Source organism: Brachypodium distachyon, chromosome 2, assembly GCF_000005505.3.
Source record: "Brachypodium distachyon strain Bd21 chromosome 2, Brachypodium_distachyon_v3.0, whole genome shotgun sequence".
NCBI classification, from domain to species: Eukaryota; Viridiplantae; Streptophyta; class Magnoliopsida; order Poales; family Poaceae; genus Brachypodium; species Brachypodium distachyon.
The window spans coordinates 30,130,762-30,149,123 of NC_016132.3; the positions used below are offsets into that span (position 1 = coordinate 30,130,762).

General features: G+C 45.1%; 2 protein-coding genes across 2 annotated transcripts; both read right to left on the bottom strand.

Annotated features, from left to right (window-relative positions):
- Nucleotides 1–4,658: 4,658 nt before the first annotated feature.
- Nucleotides 4,659–6,512, bottom strand: LOC100836752 (probable WRKY transcription factor 70). Its single transcript, XM_010233230.3, has 3 exons — nt 5,819–6,512; nt 5,588–5,692; nt 4,659–5,424 (listed from the first exon to the last, which is right to left on the bottom strand). Exons 1-3 carry the CDS (start codon nt 6,094–6,096, stop codon nt 4,974–4,976), a joined length of 834 nt encoding a protein of 277 aa, XP_010231532.1. The 5' UTR covers nt 6,097–6,512; the 3' UTR covers nt 4,659–4,973.
- A 7,901-nt stretch (nt 6,513–14,413) lies between these two features.
- Nucleotides 14,414–17,800, bottom strand: LOC100837064 (WRKY transcription factor 55). The gene is made up of 3 exons (XM_003566336.4): nt 17,188–17,800; nt 16,730–16,861; nt 14,414–15,221 (listed from the first exon to the last, which is right to left on the bottom strand). The coding sequence occupies exons 1-3, from the start codon at nt 17,715–17,717 to the stop codon at nt 14,723–14,725; spliced, it is 1,161 nt and encodes a 386-aa protein (XP_003566384.3). The 5' UTR covers nt 17,718–17,800; the 3' UTR covers nt 14,414–14,722.
- Nucleotides 17,801–18,362: the final 562 nt, after the last annotated feature.

Here is an 18,362-nt window from a genome sequence, read left to right on the forward strand (position 1 = left end):
ACTATGGTCAGTTTCACGCTCCAAGTGCTCACAACCGGAAGGACGGCATATCAAGGGAAATTGGGGGAGCATTCCAAGAATACTAGGGGTTGGGGCGCGCCCTTGCGCGCCTCCTATGACAGTATTTGGGGGACGTGCGTTTCTGCAGTGGGCAGATGCAGGCTTAAAATTTCTTATGCGGGACATATACAGGTTTCTGCCAATGATAGCAATCAATGCAAGCCAAACGACTCAGCATATAACAATGCTCTCAAGAGAACCAATTTATTTAGCATTTTTAGCTTCTCATTTATCTTCTTCTTTCTTTCTTTAGCTAATGATGCTTCCCCCGCTTGATTGTTTCTTGACAACAGATTAGAGGAAATTAATTCAATTACAAGAGGAGATCAAGTTTACAGGAAATTAAGTCAATTACAAGAGGAGATCAATGATTTGTATTGCTGCTAATCTCTCAATGTATATGTATGAAGTTCAATTAACCAAAAAAATAAAGGATGCAAAACGATAAAGCACACACGCCCGACTGAGTCATCTATTCTTCAACTATTTACATTCGGGTTTCCACATTCTTTTTGAACAAAAATACAGCCAAATGAAACGAGAACCATTTTAGCCTCTTCTTTCGACAGGAAGGATGGTATGCTTGTAAATCTGCATCTGAGCAGAGCACCCAAGAGCACCCCAAACATTTGGTGGCTGGACTTAAGAACTCTAGAACACCTGGAGATGGTGGAGGTGAACTTGGTTCTGTTCTTTAAGGCTGATGTTTGAGGAATGCCCTAACTGGGCTAGTCAAACCATCTTCCGATTCCATAGTCTTCTTTCACCTGAAATTAGATGGGAAGTTGTTTAAACAGTAATTTACTAACCAAGAGACCCTACACAAAAACCAGCGGTGGGTAATTAATAAATTTTGAATTTGGAAATTTTAGTCTGCTGCTGGTTCGTTATCTCCCAAAAGCTGGTCGAATTTGAAAACTTCAAATAAGAATTTGGACATTTAAGCTCAAATCTGCAGAGCAACACAGCTTGCTGGCTGCTACAGCTAATAATCTAATATTTATGATCAGAAGCAACACAACAATCAGGTGTTAGTTACGAGCACATGCATCTGTGCTTACTCTGGTAAGAATGCAGAGTCAATGCTCAATTCTAAAAGGTGTTGTTTAATCCTTATTATAATATTTCAAAAAGGAAGCCCAATCCTATCATAAAAAGAGTTGGTCCTTTGGTCCTGATATGATCAGAATTAAGAACTCGTTTGTGCCACCCAGATGCTCAAATAATAATGCGACACAAAAAACAAGTTCATGATTGAACTTGATATGATCAACTAAGCTTTATGGGGCAGTAGATGTATGGGTTTTTAGCTTACGCAGTGAAGTATAATAAATCTTGGAGATCACACAAGACACTAAGTTAGCTAGAGTACCAGCAACTAATTACATTGACCGAGATTCCATATTTAAGTTGAATTAACATGCTAGGTACAAAATAGAGAGGAAATGGAAAGGCACAACCTTCTCAAAACTCTCTCGGATGAGAAGAGGATTGTAAGGAGTTGAGGGAATGCTTTCAGAGAACCATGGTGGGTTGTACCACCTCCTTAAAAATTACATTTCTGGTATCATGCATAATGAAATTGCCAATTTGTCACAAATGTAAAAAAGAAAAGTAAACCTGTTTTGCTCGAGTACAAGTGGCCATGGGGGGAAGGATATGAAGCGTTCACAATCATCACTCAATGCCTTCATTTCTGAAGAAAACTAAATTGACCCTGAAAATATTTAACTTGAATTAACATGCTAGGATATAAAACATGCAACAATTAAAGGAATCAATATATTTTCAGAAAAAGGATCATCAAAAAAAGTATATTTGGGTTAACTTTTCATGTACAAACAGTCAAGGTCATAAATTGTGAATGGATCATGGACGCAAGATTCTAGTTCATAATTCTGCAGGTTTCAAATAGGAGATCGAACACTCACACATGATCCTTTTCAAGTCTGTTTACACTTGGTAAAACAAAGAGAAGAGAACAAACTTCAATTTCATAGGCTCCTTTTGGTTCAAATCCAATGACAGGGCAACCACACATTACTAAATCAAAAGAGCACCAGATAGGGCACGATCATAGCCCCCCATGGTTGTGGAACTGACACCACAAGGTTGATCAAGTATTAAAAATAAGACCACTCCTAGTCCGAGCAAAAATACAGTGGAGAGATCAGAGATATGTAGTTCAATAAGTATAACACCATCTGGTTGAAATTTCATTTCCATACTTTACAGCCTCTCTTTGAAGAGAATATCAACAATTTCTGTTGTTAATTAGCAAAGCTATGCATACAGGGCTAGTACGAAGTGGAATATAGAAATAGAAGCATGGACTGATCCAGATTATATTATGTTCATAGCAGGAAGCCAGGAAACATTAACTATATTAGATGCATACCTCATTGCATGGTAGAGAGGCCTATACCACACATCAGGTACGATAAAGGAATTCCAAGCATTCCATATATAGCCAGGGAAAAAAGCTTGGAGTCTGTAAGAATAAGAAAATTCAAAGGTTTAGTGGTCTGTTGCACTAAAGGACAGGGCTCTTATTGTGTCATAAAATTAGCACTTGGTGATAACTAAACTGCAAATAAAGAAATTACCTTGAGAGGATACTCCAGCACTTTGACCATCGGGGGAAAACTGGATATCTTCTCATCTGTCAAGATTAAGTGATCATGTAGTTCCTATGAAAAATGGCATAAAAAGTTTAAATAGCAATTAGCAAGCTAATCCTACGAGCTATAAACCCGGAATGTTCTAGCTTGCAACTACAATTGAATGCAGATATATCCAAAATCCTCGTGTATGAACTTCTGAAAAGAGATATATTGCTTACCTCTTAACTATTTGCTTCCCCTCATTGTATTTTTTTGTCCTCGACTCCTCAGGCCACATTTAGAATTAACACTAAGAAGTGGGAAAAGGAAGGTCTCATTTAAAACCCAAGCTGATTATCAACTATCATGCATCATGGAAACCATAAAAGCTTATGGAGGAAAATATTACTAAATAATATTATCTAGAGAAAGCAAAAGAGCGAACAGAATATTGCCACTACAATTTTCTCGAAGGTCTGAGTACCCAACTCGCTATTATGGTCTGAAGCAACCCTCCCATAGAAGGCAATCAGCTCTGAACTTGCTCGCGGCTGCCGCGAGCTCCCTAAAGGTGATGACCTGCTCCTCAATCGGCTCCACGTCCTCATTGTCCACTGAATTCTTGATGGTGCTAGAGCTCAGGACAGCTGATCCGGTAAAGGTGAAGCTGAAGCTGTAGTACTCCCAACTCCTGAACTACTTCTAAAAACCAATATCATTTTCTGCAACCAGGTAGTAGTTTAGTCAGGATAAGGGAAAGCAGTATGGAAATCGGTATCCTGTGGCTCCCTTAACTCTAAAAAACATGCAGTCGTCCAAATTCAATGCTTGGTCCCCTTCTGTAGATTTATCAGTTCTTTTAAATGGTTTTCTCGCCCGATACATGTTCACCCTCAATTTCATGCAGTCTAGTCTGCGTATTATCCTTCTAGCAAGCACACAATACACATGATCATTTGCTATTTCCAGTGGATACCAAAGTAAATATCAAGATACATCCATTCAAGAAACCAAGAATGTGACAGTGCCCTTCATTCTGCCCTCGTAGACAAAAGAAGTACCTGATCATGATTCTCAGCCGGTGGATACAATTTTGAGTCCTTCCTTGTCTTCGTCTTTAGCCATTGGTAAAGCTCTCCACGTACCGACTTCTATCACACCAAAATTCAAGCAAAATGTCCCCGAGAATCAAAGTATTTTCAGGCAACAAAAACACATAAAGTAAATCATACAAGGAGTTAGGGAGGCTGTTGGTACTCGGTACCTCCGAAACTCCAGATGGAGACCATCGCCTTCTCAACCTTCCTGGCGCAGCCCGCGCACCGGCACTGAATCTGCATGTACCAAATCCCATCCAAAAAAATCACGAAAGCAATCACCAGATCTGAGCCCTAGGAGCCTAGATCGAGGAGGGATCTTACGGATCGGAGGAGGACGGCTCGTCCTGGGTGGGTAGGGGGGCGCCATGGCAGGCAGGACTCGAGGTCGGCGGTGCTAGGCTTCGGCCTCTCCGCGTAGAGTGCGGCGTGGAGCAGCGGAGGCAGGCCGACGGGCGGAGAGAGTGAAGGGGGCAGGTCGCCGGGGAGGGTGGAGAGACGGGGCTAGGGGGAGAAAAGGAAGGCTGCGAGGAGGCTTTACGACGGACTGAAACGGATAAGAACAAACGCACTGACGGATGCACAGTGTCCATCGACGTGCTTCCAGCAGAGCCACGCACGAAGACGCACCGATGAATGCACAGTACCTGTCGACGTGCACCCAGCAGAGCCACGCGGGAAGAACCGCGACAGAAAGGTACAGGAACCGTCGACGTGTACCCTCCCATCGGTGCCTTTTTCTTCACGGCTTACTTGTATAGATGAGTAAAATGTAAGCTTGTCAATCATGCACAAGTAGGCACGACAAACAAGACTTGATGCTTGCTACCGTTTTGCAAAAAAAAATACTTGCTACTGTAGTTTGTTTGATACTAGTACTAGTCAAACAACAAGCAGGTAGCTAAACTTTGCACAAGTGGCATATCTATGGTAGAAAATACAACGAAACCATCTGCTTTCACTTGTCAGTCACGCACTCATGGGGAAGATAAAATCCTCGAATCGACTAATAAGGCTAACATAATCTATCTACATAGGCGTGAGCACATCCGCAGCTTCTGGCTGATATCATTACACATAACAACTGTACAAACTAAACTAGGCGCGCGTAGTGGTTGCGGCTCGAGAAGATCGAAGATGATCCGTGGAGCCATTATTTAGATCCTTCCTTCCTTTTGGCACCTCCCGATCCACACACACACACCCCGATTGATCAACCATCGAGATCGAACGGCAGTATGTACTCAAGACCTTGCGTGTAATCCTCCAAGAAGTCAACGCCAGCGTAGCAGCAGTGCGGGGCGGACGTGACGTCGCCCAGGTCCGGCCAAGCCGGTGCCGGCGGCGTCGCAGCGGGGGTACTGCTGCTGAGCACCTCCTCCTGGTCGCCGCCGCTCTCCCGCTTGAGGCTCTGCAGGCCGGACCCCACCTGGGCGGTCGTGGTGGTGCTTGTCGTCGTGGTAGGAGTGGGCCCGAAGCTGATGAGATGGCAGCCGGCTGTGCGGGTGACGTGAACCGGAGCGGCGGCGGGGTCCCGGCAGGTGTGCACGCCGATGTATGTCACCCTGAAGGTGTCCTTGTCGTCGTCGTCGTCTTCGCATCGCTGCACCTGCCGCTGCGCCGCGCACTGCTGGTCGTACTTGTGCGTGCACCGGAAATAGGCCCTGATGCGTACCAACAAAAATGACACATATTTTGCTTGTCAGATGTGATAGAGATGACGGCACATCCATCAGGGGATTAGTTCATTAATTATGCGTGCGTTTGTTGTTGGTCGTTGTAATTGGATCGTGAGCAACCATGAAAGGGGCAGAGACTACAACCTACCTTGGGTGCTTGGAGTTGTGTATGTACTTCTGGCCGTACTTGCGCCAGGCCTGCCCGTCGTCCAAGGTGTTCATGGTTTTCGTCACCACGGAGGATTGCTGGGTCCTGCAACACAAGAAGCAGAGCACAAAGTTCACAAACATCAGTTCAAGTTACATTACAAACAAATTTGAAGATCTATTTAATTAATGAATAAAAGGAAAATCGATCATGCACGATCCGCTTCCTCACCTTCTCCGACAGGCACCCCTGCTGCTATCCCCTCCGGCGCCGGACTTCCTCTTCCCGCCGCCGCTTCCCCCGTAGGTGACCTCGCTCTGCACGTCCGAAGACCACTCGCCGGCACCGGCCTTGGCGGCGTCAATGGCGCGGGAAAATCTTTGCAGGATCTGATCCATGAGAAGCCCGACTTTGGGGTTGTCCCGGAGGAGACCCTGCAGCTGCGTCGCGAACTCCTGCCCCTTGATGAGGTCATCCATCACCTGCATCAACGGCGGCGGCCACGCCATATAGACCCAAGCAACACACAAACACACTCCTTCTCTAGCTCGCACCAACAACAACACTACACTACCAGAGTAGCAGCTAGCTAGCTTGAGGGTAGGAAACCACCGTATATATCATTGCCTGGAGCCAGCAGCGTGGGGGCCATGCCAGATTGGCCGATGCCTTGGCGTTTACCTGCACTACCACGTGATGCTTCTAACGTAGGCACGGCGTAGTGGTGCTTGTACAGATTGTGGCACTGACAGAGTATGGTCTACACGGGTTTACCGAGCAATGCGTGCACTTGAAACTTTGTGGGCTGTGTAGGTGGGCTTTAGTTTGCAAGTGGGGACGCACGAGGTCGAGCTCCCGACGCACACTGATCGGTGGACGGGACTCACTGCACTGAGCGGATGACACTACAACTACGGGAATCTGAGAGTGCTGGACGGAGCGATTTTGGTGGAACATGTTCACGCCAATGCTGGAGCATCAATTTAGCTTCTTTTCCCCCCGCAGAGGAATGAAAAATATAGCTTCCTTGGTGTGGAGGGATTGTCCAAGGGGGAAGCATCCAGGAAGGAGCCTGACGAGGGCGTGACGTGGGAGGCGTGACGTCTGCGGCGTGATGCGGGCCGGAGGGGTGGTGTGCGGTGCGTGTCCGGTTCATTGTTGGGAAATTATAATGCAGCTCGCTCGCCTTTGCCGATCGGGTTTTGGAGTAGATTAGATCACACCTGATTTGGCCAGAGATTCTGTTGTTTTAGTTCTAGAAGATGTCCACATGTTGTCGCCCTAATTGTATTGGGATCATATCATGTTAGTTAGGCTTGAACGTGTCTTTTGACTTTTGTCTTAAAAATCACACAAACACTTATTTAGCTTTTGGCGCTTTTTTACTTATACCATCGTGTAACAATATCAAGTTAAATAGGAGTATCAAAAAAACATTTAAATAGATACTTTTGTGACTTAAGTCAAAGTGAAAATTAACATTCAAACCTAACCAAATAAGTAGGACCTTAATCTAGTGGCTTTGTCTTGTGAAGTTATGCACAGTTTTGTTTCTTTCTCCGCATAGTTTATGAGGAGAGGTCATTTTGCCCGATAACCAAATAAATATTTCGTTCAACCTTGTTCTAATTTGTTCTTTTAGTATGTGTTTGAGGAGCTTTGAGACCGTGACAACTACTAAGATTAACCGATGCAGGGGTTAGAGTGATCCCTTCCTTTTTGAAAAAAAAAAGTTAGTTATTGACAAAAGCAAACAAATGGATTAGTTGTATCATACTTGAGCGCATATTGACAACCATGCAAACTCAGCAAATGAGCCTAAATATTCAGCCCAATACAAACAGATTCTTGAGATAACTGATCCTAGGGTTTGTTCGGTAAGGCCTTGTTTGGTAATTCCTCCGATCCTAAATTGTTGTCGAAATATTACATGTATGTAGACGCTTTTTAAAAATAGATACGTCCATATTGGACAAATTTGAGTCAAGAATTTAGGATCAGAAGGAGTATTAGAGCTTTTGGGATGTTCTTTAGGGTATTATCCACTCCAAATTGAAAAACACTAGAACCCCCAAATGATTGTTTGATAGGAAGGGTTTAGAGGGGATTGTTCCTAGTTTCTCCCACAAAACACTTCATTTTTTTTATCAAATTAAAACACTTCTCATACTAATGTTTTTCTAAAAAACACTGGTGTTTTGGGTTTTTGAAAGTTTTGAGTGAACACCCAAACTCCTCAAATATCAAAACATTAGTGATTAAAAATACACTAACATCAAACAAGGCCTAATTGATTACACAGTACCATGAACCTAGCGAAGAGTGGAGATAAGACGAATCTTGTGCCACACAACTACACGAGTAACTTTTACATGTAAAAAAACCTACACGGCAGTGGTGAGAGCACTAGTGTAAACAAATCAGCAAGAAATAAACATATGCAACACCTATATGGAATAAATCTGAGGTCACCAAAGTGACATGCAATAGAACTAGGAAAAAGCTTGCATAGGAGAGCTTAGAACCTGCAAGGAAACATCTCCATTTGTATCTACTCATTCCGATTCATAAGAAGTGTCGGAATTTAATACAAATTTAAGTGTCGGAAATTTACTACAAAACTAGTATAACTTTGTACTAAATTTTTGAAACTTATTATGGATCGAAGGGAGTACAATTTATGAAAAAACACTTTTTTCCACCTCTAAACCTACCATAAAATCTACCTGGACCAATTACCGCATCATAATCAGACTCACTCAACACAATCTAACAACTAGGATTAACCTTATTCTTTTGCAATTGTGCTCTTAGCAATTGGAAGAACGTATCTGCCCAAAGATCGATCCGTCGCTAGGCCATAACAGATTGCCAGGGAGGTACCGTCTCGGTGTGGGCACTGCTGGTGGTGACCGCATTCCTCCAGGGCATGCGAGAAAATTTCGCAAACTTGAAATACAACTTTTTACAGTACTACAAAACATCACATCAGTAACGGGCCAAAAACGCCATCAGTGGTGGGCGGGGCGACCGCCGCAAACTTCTTGCCGGTGATGAGGTGCCAAGCAGCCGTTAGTGATGGGGCGTCTCATCAATGGCGGTCATGCCCCACGACCGACACTGATGGGAATTTGTATAAATAGAAAAACAAGGCCGGCCCTAGGCCTGCCCCAAATCCACACGACACCCCTACAAAGTTTTTCACAAATCACAGATAAGCACGAATTACAAATCACAGATCAATAATCATGGATTACATTACAAATCACAGATCAATCAATCACGGATTACAAATCACAGATCAATCAATCACGGATTACAAATTGCAAAAAGGGCAGGAGGCCGGATCTCACGGCGATTGTTGTGGCCGGCCACCAAACTTGCTCCCCGACCAGAGAGGGTGTGAGAGTGAACGAGAGGTGAAGGGGGGGGGCGAGAGAGAGAGAGAGACTATACCGGCAGCGGGGAAGTCGGTCTCGGCCGGAATCGTCGGCTGGGGGGCGCGGTTGGCGGCAAGGGAGGCCGAATCCGGCTGCTGCTGGGCCGAGGGAGGCCGAATCCGGTGGCTGGCTGGGTCGGTGCCGACGGATCCGGCAGCACCATGCCCCGCTGCTGCTGGTGCTCCATGCGTCCCCACTGCTGTTGCTCCATGCGCCCTGGGAGGAAGGGAGAGGGGCTTGCTGGGGGCTTGGTTTGGGGTCGGCGCAACGGAATAGAGAAGAGAGGGAGAGACGAGAGCAGTGGGAGGCGAGCAAGAACAAAGAGAGAAGAGGTGGTGGCCGCGGCAGGGGGAATAGAGGGAGGGTGAGGGCGGGGATTAGGGATTTAGGGTTAGCAAAATGGTTATATAGGGAATGGATTGGGTTGGGCCTTAGATGCGGTGGCCGGGCCGACTGTCGCACCAATAGCCCACGGGGCTCCACTGGTACGGGACGCGTGGGTCGCAACTGACGAGACCCCGCTAGGCCGGCTCCCCGGGAGGGGCGAACCTGGGAATCCACCAGCACGCTCCCCCGCAACTTGCCAGGCAACGGTACCGGGGTACCTCCCGGGTACTGGAGTTTTGGGGGTTGCAGGTGGGGCCGACGGAACAATGGAGACAAGACTAGACAGCAAACACAGTGCATTTAATGCACCGACAGGAGTCACATCGGCAGGGCTAGTCTTGCCCAACAAGTCTAGAGTGGCTACCCTAAGAAAGATTTTATTTACAACGCACAGTGGCCTGGGCGCTGCATGAAGCCCGGCGTGGATCTACAGTTTGGTAAGTTTTGTGGCGATGACACGCCTGTAGTTAACGTGTCACGCTGCATGCATCGGCACCTGTGGTATCCCCTTGTCTATAAAAGGAGGACCAATGCCATCGGTCAAAGGGTTCGAACACTAGTCAGTAACAAGTAGCATTGCACCCTATTCGTAGCAAAATCCAATCCCTTAGAAGAACAAGTAGCCCACCCGGGAACCCCCCGGGGCGATCTGTAAGAACAGACAAATTCGTGAATACAACTAAAAGCAGGACGTAGGGTGTTACACCTTCGGGTGGCCCGAACCTAGGTAAATCCGACTGTTTACACTTCGTGTCTTTCGTCACGCTCGCGATCACCGGAGCGCTCGCCTCGCCCCTCGCCGAACAACAAGGGGGTATCAGCATCCCTGGTGTCGGAGTCGCGTGCTCCGACACCGAGAAAATACATCACTGGCGGGCATGAATGGAAAGCCCGCCAATGATGAGGCAACTAGATTTTTTTTTGTATTTTCATGGGTCATATCATATACAAGTATTTTATATGACAAAATTGGTTCATAAATTTATCAATGTGGTCTAATTTGTGTGAAAATTGCATAGGTGCCATTTTGAACTATATTAAGTCTAATTTGCTCAATAGGTATCATATTAAGTTTATCATTTGGCTTGAAAGTCATAAACATTGGTACTTGATAGTCTATTTTGTGATTATTTTTTTGAAAAGTAGTGAAAATTGAAGTTTATCACTTTTCATGGCAACTAGTACACATATAAAGATTCCATGCCAAAGAATGGACTTTTTTGACATTTTCTTAATATTGTTTTACTTTTTTCAAGATGGGGTGAACATTGTTGGCACATCTTTCCGCAGCAAGGTGTTGAAATATTCAACACCCTATGTGAATCTTACATAATTATTACTTGGGTACCTTAAAGTGATTTTTGGAATTTTTAGGAACAAACTATCACACAGTTGTAGTTCAAATTTGAATTACTTCTCTCAAATCGCTAGAAATTCATTTAAACATGAAAAGGTATCTAGAAATCAAGAAAATTCAAAACCGTTGGACATTAGAAATGAAACAAGTTCTACTTTGTGTGAAAATTGGATAGGTTTCGTTTTGAACCATATTAATTGTGCTTGCTTCACAAAATACCCTTTTTTGCATTTGGAAAATGGAAATTCATCTTTTATAACCAAAACATTGTAAACCACCTTGGCAATATTATTTGCCGTGACAAGATGCACACTTGTGTGCAAAAATTGATAAATTATGAGGAACTATGGCATAGGAAAGGGCAAACCTTTGCTCATTTGGCTTAAAATCTAAAGTTCAGCTATGGGAAAATGACAAGATTGTACTACATATGTCATTTTTCAAATGTTAACATCTGATATTATTATTCCACTATATTAAGGAAGAAAAACTAAGACTTCAGCCAAAAGAATCACATTTTTCTGTTTTTTTAATTTTCAAAGGTCTTCATGGGACATCAGTGGCGGGCACAAATGTAAGGCCCACCACTAATGTGTGTTTTGGTGAATTGTGCAAGTTTTTGCATAGGATCATCAGTAGCGGGTGTTCTGTGCCCGTCACTGATGACCCCTCATCAATGATGGGCCTTTCACGCCCGTCATTGATGATGAGGTGTCATCAATGACGGGCGCGGTACGTCCATCACTAATGTGTGGTCATCAGTGGTGGGCGTACCAAGCCCGTCACTGATAAGGGTCATCAATGACGGGCATGTGCGTGCCCGTCAGTGATGACGTGTCATCAATGGCGGTTATGTTGTGCCCGTTAGTGATGAGTCTTCAGCGAAGGGCGAAAAAGGTCCGTCACTGATCTGTCACATATGTTGTGTTTTGTAGTAGTGTTATGCATAGTTCATAAAACAAAATATGCACAAAATGCATTAAAAACAATTCAAGTTCTATATAAATTTGATCCAAATTTGTATCAGTTTAAATATAGTTTAAGTGTACTCATCGGATTTCAAATCTAATTCCACCAAAGGGTTGCTAAGTCAGATTGGAGACTGAACATAGCGAACTATGATGGAGTTATTGACAAGATGGCGTCAATGGGGTCGGAGCTATGGTCGGCGGATCGATGATCCATCTTCTGTTCTGGACTCCAGGAGACACGAGATCCAAGTTGGAGACGTCGTGACCATGTTGATCAGGATCGGCATGGGTTGGCAAACACGCGGCCAACGTGAATAATTGAAGAAGAGGACATCTCAATGATGTATTGTAGGTCTATTCTAGTTTACGGGTGGAAGTAAGAGCAGCTCCAATGGGTCTCCCAAAATTTGCCCCCAAATGTTCTTTCTTTTGTCATTAGGAGGAGCAAGTGGTCAATCACCCCCCCCCCTCCTAAATTCTTCTCTCAAGTTAGCCTTTTTTTTCTCTTTATCCTTTCTCCTTTTCTTTTCATTTTTTCTTTTTCTTTTCCAATCTCTTGTTGTGGGGCCGGGGCGGACAAAAGAAATTAAGTACCGGACAATGTCTGGACACCCCAAATCTCTTCCAAATTTGAAGCAAGTTTGGATGATGTGTCCAGACAAACATGACATTTTGTCAGTTTAGGGGATGCCGTTGGGATGATTTTGGGGGCACAATGTCCAAATCTCCAAATAAGATATTTTGGATGGCTTTAGGATGCCGTTGGAGATGCTTTAATTGGATGGACACTCGCCGCTGGCGAAGAAATCATCCAGCGAAGATCAGAGTAGAATCCACGAAGATGGCCAAAAATTTCGTTGCGCGTGGTCGTCTGTTCTGGATGCAGGTCGGGACAGTGGCATCACTGCGTAGACTCCTGGTGCCAGGTTTCAGCCTGCGGCGTGTCCTTGTTTGCCAGAACCGGCCGGCGGCGGCCGTGGGCAGTGCTGTGGACGGGGCTTCGGCTTGAGCTTTGGGAGGGGATGGCGCGATGTTTCGTGTGTGGCCGGGAGTGTCGTCGGCGGTTGCAGGAGAGGCGGCGGCATTGAGTGCGAGCGTTGCGGTCACGGAGGCGCAAGCGTTGTTGCTTGCATAGGAGGCGACAAAGCGCTTGGGGCGCACAGTCGGGCCAGGAAGGCCGGCTAGCCCGGTGGAGTAGGGGTGGCCCAAGTATGTGGTGGGGGAAGGGAGAAACAAAGAAGTGGACTGGTAGCAGATTTTGGCCCAAGCTTCTGGTAAGAAAAAGAAGAGGATAATAGGAAAAATAGGCTGGGCTGCTACTGCTGGCAAAGTAAGAGTGGAGAAGCAAAGAAAACCCTAGCCACCGTCTTAGAGGAAGCTTCGATCTCCGGCGGTTCTCCTCATCTCTCACAGCCGATCTAGCGTTGAGAGATGAGGGGAATCACGGATCAACGTCTGGCATTTAGTTTTGCTACCAACTTTTGTTACGTTAGTTAATTTATTCTTCTGAGTGGCGTCTTGACAATTGGGAAGTCGTCGTATAAATATAGGTGTCATGGCTCCTTCCTTGTCCTGGTATTGGCGTTGCAACCCATGCTATGGAGTCAGTGGTTCTCACGACACGCATTTTCGTATTTTTGATCATTTTCTCTGTTAATTCATCAACGGAGAAGAAGTTTTACAGCCTGTCTTACAAGGGTATGTCCTCGCCCATTATGCGTTCAATGATCTTAGGTTATCACCGTTTGTGATGGGCGGCTCATGAGGCTCTTCAAAATCTTTGAGTTTAGTTCAGCTTGTGCAAGCATGATATTCTGCAATTTTGTCAACGAATACGTGGAGAAGCATAAAGATGGGATGGTGGATCAAGAGAAGTTTACTTCCATAACTAAAATAAAAAAAATTAGTTTTGTCGAGTATCTTCGCTGATCAAGAGAAGTTTACTTCCATGACTAAAATAAAAAATTTAGTTTTGTTGAGTATCTTCGCTGTCTTGTCCGTTCGTGTATCGATCTTTTGTGCTACTTGTTTCATGAATCAATAAAGCCAGATTGTTGTTCTAATTTTTTTTTAAAGAAAGAGATATTTTTTTTAATTATTTAAAAGCTAAGATCAAAAACAACTTCAAAACCAAGATTGAAATGAAGCCAAAAAATATATACTTCCTCCATCCAAAAAAGAAGTCACAACTTTGACTAAATTTGAATGCATTTATACACTAAGTTATGTCTAGATACATCCAAATTTTGACAAACTTGAGACATCTTTTGTTGGACGGGGGAGCATGAGAAAATCCAAGCCCTGATAGATTTTTCTTTCTTATTTAATGTTTTGTCATAGTGTAGTGCACCTAGCATTTCACACGCAAAGAAAACATATACTCACTCCGTCCCAAAATAAGTGATGTGGTATACAAATCCATGTCATTTATTTTGAGACGGAGGAGTAGATTTTGATTTTCATAGGGACAAAAATATGTTACATACTACTACAGTTGGTGAATCGGAATTGTCGTTTTCATGAAAACTTTTCCGATTGGCCAATCGGAATTGTGGGTTTGGCAAAACCTTTCTCCAATAATAGACAATCGGACATTCTCGGGTTTGCAAACCCCTTCTCATATTCATGAATGAAAGATGTATGGCCCCTATCAAAGCCGGTTCATAAGAAGTGATGAAGTGCAAATCATGAATTTAAATTGCGAACCAGACTGATCACGAATCAGGTAACTATGATGAATTAAACTAATTGAGACCTACTGGTCTCACTTACAATTACTATACTATACCTGCGAGCCCATTTATTAGCCTGTGCAGCCATGAACTAAATGATACGTTCTCCAATATTGGTTGATAAGAGAAAACAAAACTTGAACATCTGCACCTTAATTACCTACAACTATACACAAACCAAGTTAATCTGGAAGCTCACGTACTGATCATGTGGCTTCCCCACATCGAGATTAGAATGAAGAATCAATTTAAGTATCACGTCGCTGATGAAAAGGGAAGATGCCGTCCATGCTGCTGGCCCCGCTACTGCCAGAGTTGAACATGGCATCCGCGAGATCCAGCACCGGGTAATCCGAGTCCCTCCCTGCGGCCGACACGTTCATCTGTGCGCCGCTGCTGATCCCCTCCCCGGCGCCGGCCCCAATGCCCTGCTGGACGCTGGCCGGCATCCAGTTCATGCCGAGGTGGATCGACGTGGACAGCGGCGCCGCCGCAAAGCGCGGCTGCTCGGCGTGTGCCATGACGAGGTCTGGGGCGAGGCGGGAGCCTGCAGACGTGGGGGTTGGAGAATTGGTCGTTGAGGCCACCGTGGCAGCGGGGAGGGTGAGCAGCGGGGTGGTGGAGGTGAGGCAGCTGTGGTTGCCGCAGTAGGTGACCTCGTACGTGAAGGGGTCCTCGTCCAGGCGCTGCACCTTCTTCTTGGCCTCGCACCCGTAGTAGTTCTTGTGAGTGCACCGGTAGTAGCTCCTGTTGATTAAGCAAAATTGGATCATGACCACGTTTAGATTTGTCACATCATGCATATATTCATGCGCAGGTATTATTAATTTCATGACACACATGGCTATATGTAAAATATCTGAATCTATTGGTTGTTATTCCAAATACATGGGGTGCACCGTGCACACATGTTGGGTAAGACTGCTTCGGTTTTTCTATATCTCAATTGCCTGATTTTTAATTGAGATAAGTTGATTCCTCAACCGTTTGATTTGTGCTCTAAGATTCGAAAGAGGATGATTGAAAAAAAAGTATAAAATGATATCTACATACTAATTCAACGTCTCTGATCCGTCAACTTAGATTTATGTATTTTGCTTAAAAATTAGACAACTTAGATATAGCTACACTCTATTTCGGTTTTTCTTTTTGAGGGAAGACCATCGTGGCTAGCTTTATTACCAATTAAAACACAGTTAGTCCAACCACACCTGGATTAGCCTCTCTGAGACAATGCTAGATGATGACTTTATCAAAATCCTTCGGAGCCTCCAAACAACCGATGTAAATCGAAGACTACTTTTAATTTGTATTATTTGTTCGATAGAAAAACTGTAAGGAAGATCCATACAACATAATTGTGAGCACCAGAATTTGAATCCTGTTGGGTAAAGTCATGCATCCACAACTCCACCTTTTGTATTACTTACGGTGGAGTGTGGAAATTAATCCAGTTTATACTCATGCGGGAGTGTGGAGTATTTTATTTATGCCATTATTTGCATGCCTATTAGCAGTTCATAAAACAGGTTTAGCACATCACAAACAGCAAGTGCAAACTGATCTTAAGTGGGTATTTCTTATATATATGCATTTCATGTTCTCAGAATGTGTGCTAGAAAAATATCCGGTCTTGCATGTTTCAAACCGTGTATTAGACTCTTACCTACCTTTGATCTTTCTTTGGAACTACGAGTATATACGAAGTATGATCAAGGCCATATGCACTTCTTTGCACTCATGATTAACCTAAAAGATCTGATCTGAGTTAAAGATCTTGCGCGTAGGAGCCATAGTACGTACGTCAGTACGTTCATACACACGATCGAAGAGGACTAGCTTGTCATCATCGCTAGTGTAACTAAATTTCTCGCATACACATCGCAACGGGGCACACGCCGGAGCTAAACAAATGTGATTGGAAATTAGGTGGTACCGTATATTAATATTAATGTCAGTGCGTGTTAATTGTAATCTCGCTTGGGTGGGGAAAGCAAAAAAAGAAGGTGGAGCAATTATTTGATGTGTGAAAAGTGAATTAGCCACGCACAGACCGAAATGTGTGTGAAAGCACGCGCGAAACCTGGGCAGATTCATCGTCGTCGTATACAGATATATGGCTTCCGTATGGAGACGTACACAAAACGCAATATACTATCAGGCATGCATAAGCTCATGAGAATAATCAATCAAATCAGCTAGAAGAAATCAATAAAACTAGAAGAAATCATAAGTCATTTGATTAAATTAATTACCTCGGGTACCTGGAGCCGAGGATGTCCTTCTGGCCATACTTGCGCCACGTATAGCCGTCGTCCGGTGGCAGCTCGGTGTTGCCCGTCCGCTGCGCGGGAACCATCAACGTCTGCCTCTGCCCACTTTCCCTCCTGGAGCAGACAACAAACGTCATCATGAGCCTCGTTTAAATACACTCAAATGGAGTAAGTTATAGCGCATCTAACATCTTCGTACTCATCGACAGATCTGATCCAGCGTGTGTAAACCCTCGTGTAACAACTAACAACGCCCCGCTGACCCAGCTAGCTAGCAAATCGTACGTCGCTTTCGCGGGCAGAGAACAAAGACTGGCCATATGAGGCAGACGAAAATTCGCTGGCATTTCTGGGCCATGACGTGGTAAAGGGTCAGTTTGAATTATTGACCGCCAAAATCTAGCGATCGATGGGTTGCCGCAGCTGTACGGATCACGTACCTCCTCCTGCCGCTGCCCTGCCGTGGCTGGACCGGCGGCGGAGACCCGGACGACGACGCCAGCCGCCTCAACGGTCCCCCCGCCACCGCTCGCGCGCCCTGCAACACATCGGCTCCAGCCACGTGGAACGGCTCCTGCTGGACTGGAGGCTCCCCGAGGAACTGGCTTCTGCCGGCCGCGGCCTCTTCCGCGCTGCGGCGCAGGAGGAGGAAGTCCAGTGGCCCGCCGGCGTCCAGACCGCCGTAGGGCTGCAGCATGCGGAAGGCCGCGTTGTAGGCTTGGGCAATGCCGTGGCAGCGGTCGGCGAGGTAGGCCGGGTCGTTCTGGGTCGCCGGGAGCTCGCTCATGAACTCCCCGGCCAGCCGGAACGCCTCGCTGATCTGCGACAGCGCCTCGTCCATCTCTCCTACGTTGTTGCCGTGGACGACGATGCTGCTGGCGGCCTCTGTTTGGCTTTCTCGGTGGCCTGCAAGGTAGCTGAGTACTAGCGCTAATGGCGGACCGGCGCCGTATGGTGCAAGGACGTGCATCAACTCGATCGATCCGGCTGTTGTGTTGTTGATGCAAAATATAGAACTCAAAGATTGTTTTTGTCACGCGTACGTACAAGACGTAGTACTATATATACGTGAGGGGCGCCATAACATGGAGGAAACAACGTGGCACGTACTTGTTTAGCAGACTCGCAAGCGGTAAGAAAGAAGTTAGAAAGAACGAGTCATTGGTCATGGAGGAGACCATATTTTTAATAACTAGCTTAATGCTGGTTACTGATGGTCGAGTAGTCACCTTTCTCACTACACATGGTCGTTGGGTCATGGGGAAGACCACCAAAGTTGGAAACAGCATTCCACATGGAAGGATCTTAATTCTCTACCCTCTAATTTTCTTCCCTTTCTTTGGCCAAGGACTTCTTGAACATGTTTTTCGCAGACAACTTTGTTCGACCTTTTCACCGCCTCAAGAGTCTCCGGCAAATTTAAAAGACCGATCGACGCGTATGTCACAACCACTGTGGTACCTAATTAGGTTTGCGTTGGTTTGGATTAAAGGTAAAAAAGTCAGGAATAAGGATCATCTATGCTAATTACTAGCACCCATCAACTCAATTTGTGCTCCACGCCTCCACATTTGGAACATACATAGTTCGGTTAATATCCACTCGGTGAGGTATT

Bases quoted from the DNA above. Each gene is read 5' to 3' on its own strand.
- LOC100836752 (XM_010233230.3), bottom strand. From the start codon at position 6,096: ATGGCGTGGCCGCCGCCGTTGATGCAGGTGATGGATGACCTCATCAAG. The intron at 5,693-5,818 runs GTGAGGAAGCGG...CTTGTGTTGCAG, and splicing joins AGGGGTGCCTGTCGGAGAAG to GACCCAGCAATCCTCCGTGG. The intron at 5,425-5,587 runs GTAGGTTGTAGT...GGTACGCATCAG, and splicing joins CACAACTCCAAGCACCCAAG to GGCCTATTTCCGGTGCACGC.
- LOC100837064 (XM_003566336.4), bottom strand. From the start codon at position 17,717: ATGCACGTCCTTGCACCATACGGCGCCGGTCCGCCATTAGCGCTAGTA. The intron at 16,862-17,187 runs GTACGTGATCCG...TGTCTGCTCCAG, and splicing joins CAGGGCAGCGGCAGGAGGAG to GAGGGAAAGTGGGCAGAGGC. The intron at 15,222-16,729 runs GTAATTAATTTA...CTTAATCAACAG, and splicing joins CTCGGCTCCAGGTACCCGAG to GAGCTACTACCGGTGCACTC.